The 7,747-nt window shown below is 47.7% G+C and overlaps 1 protein-coding gene across 1 annotated transcript; it reads right to left on the minus strand.

The window, feature by feature from the left end:
* Nucleotides 1-355: 355 nt before the first annotated feature.
* LOC104615945 (serine protease inhibitor Kazal-type 6-like) lies at nt 356-4,342 on the minus strand. The gene is made up of 4 exons (XM_010287461.1): nt 4,285-4,342; nt 2,186-2,211; nt 1,172-1,284; nt 356-401 (listed from the first exon to the last, which is right to left on the minus strand). Exons 1-4 carry the CDS (start codon nt 4,340-4,342, stop codon nt 356-358), a joined length of 243 nt encoding a protein of 80 aa, XP_010285763.1.
* Nucleotides 4,343-7,747: the final 3,405 nt, after the last annotated feature.

The following is a 7,747-nucleotide window of genomic DNA, read 5'->3' on the forward strand; positions in this document are numbered from 1 at the left end:
TTGCGCTGCTTGGCTGCCCGGCAGGCGTGTGCCCGTTTGCCAGGCAGGACGGGGACAGAAGAGCTGCGGCTGCTGGGGACGGGAGGACACAGCCCACGGGAGCCGTGGGAATCGCCTCGCTTCCCGGGAAGAGGGTGGTGTAACAGCAGAGTACAGCGAAGCCGCGCATTAGGCTTTAGCACGGCTGTATCAAAGCGCTTTTCTGGGTATTACAGAAAAAGGAATCCAGCCAAAGAATCATGCTGAGTTTTATTTTATTGAGCAGAGACAGCAGAGACAAGGGCAAGCTGGTCCCGTGTCCGTGCGCAGGCGTCTGCGGCCGTTGCAGCTCTTGCTGCTCCGTGACAGTGAGGACTCAGCATTTCCCCAGGTGCTTCAATCTTATTTTCCCTCCACTTCTCCTGTAAAAGGAGCAAGACAGACTTAGACAAAGAAGGTATGACAGGCACAGCAGTGTGGGACAAGGAGCTCCTTCGTCCCAACAGGACCATTTGCCCGACTCATGCGACTGTACCCTGGTGCCTCACAGGGAACATCGAGCCGTTTTCTCCTCTCCTTGCTCTTCTCTGATTTCCCTTGGGTAAGGCAGCCTTGAGCGTGCACCAAATGTTAAGGACTGCTAAGGAAAACCCGATGTTTTACAAGCACATTCAGTAGAGGGGTGCTAGCTCCTATTGCATCTCCTTTAAAAGGTGACAGAGCTAAGGAGGAGGAGAAACTCAGGTTCTTCCTCTGAGATTTTGTCTCTTGTTCCACAAAGTCCATTCAGACTTTTCAGGAATAATTTGGCACAGTTCAGCTCCCTCATTCCTCCAGACACTTCTCAGTATCCAGAAGTGTGGGCAGTGGGAGTTGCAGCCTGTGGCATATAGTGGGAAACGTGTATCAGTTTAGTGCGTGCAGAAAGTACAGGCAGGATGCAATCGCCTCCCCGGCCCCGTGCTGCCTCTCAGCATGGCAACCAGCAGCATGCAAAGCCTAGAAATGAATTAAAATTAACTTGCATCAATACAGCTCTTTTCCAAGGAGGAAATATTCCACTTGGCACGATTCAGGGGCCGGTCCATACAAGAGGAGCAGCCTGGATGCAGGGCTTCCCCTCCATGAAGAATATCATTACATACATGGAAATGGAGCCAACTCGGTGTGTTACTTCTCTGCTTTCACTTACAGCACTGCCTTGCAGAAGGCACACTTGTTTCCGTACGTGATGCCATCCGTGCCGCAGTGAGGGTTGGACTCCCTCGTGCAGTACACGCTTCTGTTCACAAACTCTCTACAAATCTGCAAAAGGAATTAAAAAAAAACCAACACCCTTTCAGGACTCCCATACTCACTTTTTCACTTTCCAAATTGGATACAAGTTCACTAATATAACGCTTTTTCTGACAAGAGGACTAAAGCAGCGGTGCTGACACCGCCTGTGTACTGAAAGAAAAAGCCCTCTCAGAAACGAGCACAAGCAGTATTTCAGGGGAATTTTTTCCCCATGTTTGAGTAGGGAAACTGTAGTCACTTGGGAGAAGTCTTGATCTCCCCAGGACAGGAGTGGATTAGTGGATTAGCCTAGGCACGTGGAAGGGTCGGCGCTGGTGCTCTTTCAGGTATCAGGCACCAAGTCAGCTCCGTGCTGCATGGCTCCACGCACCTCGCGGACCCGTGCACCCAGCTTGGTGCTTGCTGCGCCGCCCACCTTCCCAAGGGAAGGAAGAGAAAACCACGGGCTGTGGGGAATTCAAAACGGTGTCCAGGAACCGTACAGGTATTTTATCTCTGGACAAATCCCAGCGATGGACCTTGTTTGGGGGGATAAAACACTCCCAGTAGCCCATTTGTTTCGGGAGAAGATTGGGCAGCGGAGCGAAGCGGGCAGGAGTGGTGCTGCGCACAACCGCAGCCCTGCGCCAGCACCCTACACCCAACCGCAGCCCTGCGCCAGCACCCTACGCCCAACCGCGGGCAGCATTCGCTAAACCAACTGCCTGTTTCCCTGGCCGGCTTGCCAGTGTGGCCACACGTTACATCCCCCGAACAACAGTGAACTCCCAAAAGTGTTGGGACTTCTTGGAAGGACCCACCTGCTCCCAGCAGACATTAAAAACTGTTTACCACACACCCAGATCTTGGTTACAAAACCATTCCTCTAGAAAATGCAGATTCGGGAAGCAGAAACAGCTGCACTAACCTCTTCAATGTCTTGACCTGCTACATCTGGAATAAAAAAAAAACAATAAAAAAACAAACAGATTTTACAGATCAGCATTATTTTCAAATAGAGGCTGAACTAAAGGGACAAACCCTTTATGCAAACCACAGTGAAGCATACACCGGGTTCTTCCTACTCCGTCATCCTGTGCGGCGGAGGAGGGGGCAGGAAATACATTATCTGAATTGCTTTTCAGTATTTTGCTTTTTTGAAAAATGTTACTAAAATACCATGTAATCAGTCATTCAGCTGCTAACTGCACCTCAGACACATAACCCAATCTCCTGGAAGGCAGCCACTCCTGGGGAAGCGAGGTGCCATATCGGATCCGGAGCCGTGCTCGACAGAGATTTTAAAGCTATATTGACTTTTAGGCTCCTGCAACTCTAAACGGGAAAAATGGCTGGTACTGCTAACAAGAGCGTGCTGTGGAGAAGGAGAAGGAACCCCCGTCGCCAGCTTTACAGCCATCCTCAGCACAGCCCAGCGGCTCTCCCAGGACAACTCCATCCCGCGCGACGTGCAAAGAGACGTCACGGGGCGATACAGAGCAGAACAGGCAGTGCCGGTCAGTGAGAGCACAAAAATACACGCCGTAACCACAGGCTCCGGGCTTGAAGGTAATCAGCCCATCCTCTCTATATTTCTTCACTGCAAAGACCGCAGTCAGGCGCGCAGGTTGAGTCACAGCGGCACAGGGCGACCCTGCGACGTCTCCGAGGGGGAGCCTGACACCCAAGGGTGGACTGAACGTAGGTTCCAAACACCCAGCATCTCGCACGGCAGCGGCGCAGCAGGGGTTCGGCTGCGACGCTGCTCAGGCGGCTCCGAGCAGGAGAGGTCCTGGGGCGGGAGACGGGAGGACCTTGTCCTACACTTGGGCCCCCACGCATTGGGAATGCCACCCAACCCTCAGTCAGCCAGACCTCATCCATCAGCCCACCCTGCTGCTTCTGCCAACTGTATGGCCCTTCGGTGTTTTATCCCGGGCACTGGCATATTTCTCATGTCCTCAGGTTAGGCTAGGCTGCGTTAATCGTAAAGTCGCTGTTGTGGCTATCTGCATATTATTTACAAAATAGCTCATTAGATAATTTTCATAAATATTACATGCAGCTACACAAGACTTTGTGATGAAGTCTCTTGACATTTGTTTATTTTATAGGAGATCACAGAGTTTGCTGCTATTCTGCCTGGCCTTGGAAGGAAGCTTCAGCACTCTGACGGAACCCAGTCCCAATTAAGACTCAATTAGAGACAGATGAATATTTCATAATGAATAATGTGTACAAAATAATTCACCTCTTTTCTCCATGCACAGCTTGCAATTTTCTCAAGTGAATTCTTTATTCAAATTATTCACAGAAAAACAAGTATAAATAATTCTTGTTCTGCACATTCTTCAATAACTGTCACCACAAACCTTGCAGAGCTGGGTCAGCTGGACACAAGCAATTGATAACACTGACGTGACCTATATGTTCAAAAATCATCATTCAGCTTCCCCAGATCATCAGAGAGATGTGTAAATCTCCAGATAAATAAATGCTGCATCCTTTTAATTTGCCCTCTTTGTTCTGACTCCTTGAGGAAATTTGAATTTAATTTTCAAGCTTTTCTCTGCAACATAAATGAAAGCTGAAACTTTCATCTAATTACGTTTCCAAATCTCCAAGGAAAACACCAAATACCAAGATGCTTAGGATCAAAACAAGAGCTGATGACCCCGAGGTGAGTGAGTTTCTTCTATAACTGGTTCAGCAAAACTCTCCAGTGAACATTTGCACCAAAAAATTCATTATGACACTCTGTACACTTTGGTACGTCTGCTGAAAGAGCCGCTTAGAATTTGCTCGCTCCGTCTCCCAGTGACACCTCCGCTGCGTTATTCACTGCGGAGGCACACGAGGAGTGGAAACATGTCATACGAGTGAGCAAGTCCCACAGATATTTTCTACTTGCTCAGCTTTATCTTCAAGCCTGTCATCCGGTGATCAAGGCTCGCTGAAGTTTGCTGTTGTCAGGAAAGCTTTGGGTTTTTTGGGTTTTTTTCCTAGGCTAGGGAGAAGATCACTTACCCGAGAAGAAAGAGAGCAGCAGCAGGCTGAGAAGCACTAAGGCACCTGTAGCCTTCATGCTGCAGGTAGCCCTTTAGTCCAAGCCAAGCGATCTGTGCGGGAGGTGTCGTCTCAGCACCGGAGCCCGCAGTGCGCACGCAGACCTGCTGTTCTCTGTATTTATGTGCCCGGCCATAGCTGTCCTCATTCCCCACCTTAATTGTGAGAACTTTTCCACTTCGTTTCCAAAGCCATTATTGGTCCTGGCCATCTTTATGGTGCTTTAGGAATGCTGTCCTGTCCACATCAAACCTAGAAAGGGCTAATTATATGAGTGATAGACTCGGGCTTGTAATACCTTTTTTTTTTTTTCTAAATAGTCACAGGATTCTCACAAGGGTGAATTTTCAAAGCAGTGATTCATCGGGGAAGCTGGTAATTTTCATTCTCTGGGCCCTCGCTGAATGCCAGCTCCGAGGCTTTGAGTGCGGCGTGATGACACTCACTAGACGTTACGAAATAAATCACAGCATGAGAATGTGTTGTCTGTGAAACCAATTATACGTTGTTCCCTGGCTATTTTTGAGGATGGTTCTAAATTTGTTGGGTTGGGGTGGAGAAGTGCTCCGATGTGACATGCTCTCATAGCTGTGTGCGCAGTCCCAGATAGGACTGCTGACTCTCCTCCTTGAACTATTTAAACTCTAGCTGTCAATGTTTTCCATTTTTTCTGCATTCACAAACGTATGTTAGGGCTCTGCTCCCACAGCAAGTGGTAATGAAGGGAATTCGATTGGGAATTGGGAGACGTGAGCTCTATTTCCAGCTGAGTCTGTACAAGGATTTGTGTTCAGCTGCACCATTTGCAAAATATCTGTTCAGATAAGAAAAAGCTTAACATTTCAGCACGCTTTCCTAAGGACACAAGGCTTAGGAGAGCAACGTGTATAGATACATCTATTTATTAGTTCCCCCAGTAAATTTTGACTCTGCAACTAGTTCCAAGCAAATTTGACATAGAAATTAAGAAAATTTTAAAAACACAAAATATTTTAATACATTTTTCTAGCAACAGAGGAAAGATGCTACTAACGTCCTCAGCCAGCAAGGGAGAGGGTTTCTGCGGGACAGCAATGTTATGAATGCCCTGCATCTGGGGATGCATTAGAGTTTGCAGCTTGCTAAACACCTTAAAATCCACCCAGCAGAGAAACCGTGACTGACGGGTGAATTCTCAGGTATCTATTAAGGGTGAGCTCACGATGCAGCCTCTCGTATAATTTAGTTATCAAGTCAGCCAGCCGCAGCGCCGTTCAAAATCACGCTTAGTTCTGCCACTCGCAGCACTGCTGGTTTGCCTTCTCCAGTTTCATACGTCACTGCTCACGACCACAGCCTTAATGCCTCAGCCCTTTATCTACCCAAACGTTTCGGTTGCTGCAGCGTAACTGACTGGCTAAAGCCGTCGCAAACATACCTCAGGAGCCGATCCCTTCCGGGCCGAGGAGAGGAAGAGACTAAATTACCAACCAGGTGATTATCGTTATTACCCCTTTCCACTTCTTTATAACATCTGAAACAGGCCACTTGCTGGCATAGGTGAGGAATTCTGACTTCTCTGAAAATCAGGGAAAGAAGAAGAGCACCTGGACCTTGCATTGCAGTCTAAGGGGTGTAGTTGGGTAGGGTCTTGCTGGTGTCAAGCCAAGTACTTATCTGTGCTGGGCCAGTCTTCAGTCTTATGTGATACAAGCCTTTTCATCTTCTAAAGAGTTCTTGCTTAGAGGCGTCTAAGATACAGCCATATACCCAGTACTTGCCATTTGCTCTCCCTTTCCCTGTAGGTGAGCGGCTCTTTTTTGGGCTTTTCCAAAGCCTTCTGAGCTCCTAAGTAAGTATCTGGCTTCCTCAGGCAGAAGACACCACTGCAGAGGAGGTTCACCGTAGGATCTTGCTGTTAAAGACAATTTCCTGCTATGGCCAAAACTCCACTAGTCTGTGGCCACTCTATAAACCTCATGGCCAACAAGAAATTATAGCAGAGCTTTGTCCTGTGCTGACAGGTCTCTCTTCACATCCACTAGCTACTTAGACTGATCCTTAATTATTTTTCACACACACATGAAGCAGGTAAGCAGTGAGGACTCTCCTGACCCTCCAGTTTGTCTTTTCTTAAGAGCAGGCACAAAGGCGTAATGTGATTTATATTGCCTATGTTAACAGAAAAAACCCTGAAAATAAGAAGTTCCATCCCTCTTCCCAGGATAGAGCATTGCTCTATGCTAGCACTAGGGGAAGGACAAGCCTCTTGTCTTCTGGTGGGAAGCACCTACAAAATTCCTGGTCTGATCTACTTCAGGAAACAAGACCCAAAGAAAAGGCATGGAAGTCACAGATTTTGCCCTAAAGCCTTAGCAGCAGATATTCTTGCTACATAACAAGAGAAGGCGAGCTGGAGAAAGGAAGAGGAAGAGAACGTGTGAGACATGGCACTTGGGATTTTTTTGCCTGTGTTGTTTGTATATTAACTCCTTGACGCACCCCAAAAGATGGCACATCATCATGAACATTCATATATATCATTGCTCCTCCAGTGCACTGTTTAGGCTCCCACAAAGATGTTATCTCCATACCCTTTTTCCCAAGACAGAAAGCATCTTGGAGCCACCAGCACATCTTCTGGCCCTTCTTTCCTGGGGTTAGAAAATCCAAGACCTTTTCCTGAAAGGTTCCCTGTCCTACCTCTGCCTCAAATACCCCAAGTGCAACTTTTCAGATGTCTTCTCCAAGAATCTGAAAGCCTGAGCCCAGTCTAATTTCTCCTCGGGTTCTCATTAGGCTCATTACAGCCTTGCCTAGCTTGCTGCAATTTTCTGCTGATTAACACAGTCTCAATGGACACACCCTTCAAGGAAGCAGCAGTTCCTAATTTTCTTCCCTGTGAGATAGCCTCCTCCCTTTGCCATAAGCCTCCTTTTTACAATGCACTGCCAGACCTGCCCCTTGCCCAGGTAGCGCTGACCATGGCCACCTTTCTCCTTCATACTTGCCCAGGCTATCCCCCCATGCCAAGACCCCTAAAAGGACTGGTTCCTCCAAGACTCGGTGTTGTTACAAAGACAAACCCATTTACACTGTATAAGACACCGAAATTAGGAAAGTGGCAGTATTTTATAGCACCTCGGTTTCTCTTCTGATGGTTTGATATGGAGTGATGTACTCTCGCGAGGGCTTGGGCCGGTGTGTGATGGGCGTTATGCTTTGCTCTTTATTGTGGTTTATTTCACAACTTCTCCTGTCTGACAGATAAGTACCTAAAAGCCTGCAGACCATTACCCTGCCCTGAAAAAGAACCCCAAACAAAAACCAGCCCATGGCAGAGTGGCTGTGTTTAATTTATTGATCAATCAAAGCAGAGACCAATGTGGAACAGTCGTGGGAGCAGGGAAGAGGGGGTTCGATTGCAGGATTTGTAAGGGAAAAA

The sequence above is a fragment of the Phaethon lepturus genome, unplaced genomic scaffold, assembly GCF_000687285.1.
Source record: "Phaethon lepturus isolate BGI_N335 unplaced genomic scaffold, ASM68728v1 scaffold39005, whole genome shotgun sequence".
Classification (NCBI taxonomy): domain Eukaryota; kingdom Metazoa; phylum Chordata; class Aves; order Phaethontiformes; family Phaethontidae; genus Phaethon; species Phaethon lepturus.

Coding starts and splice junctions, on each gene's coding strand:
- LOC104615945 (XM_010287461.1), bottom strand. CDS start 4,342: ATGAAGGCTACAGGTGCCTTAGTGCTTCTCAGCCTGCTGCTGCTCTCT. Junction 1,285..2,185: donor CAGGTCAAGACATTGAAGAG/GTTAGTGCAGCT, acceptor TTCCTTTTGCAG/ATTTGTAGAGAGTTTGTGAA. Junction 402..1,171: donor GCCTTCTGCAAGGCAGTGCT/GTAAGTGAAAGC, acceptor CTCCTTTTACAG/GAGAAGTGGAGGGAAAATAA.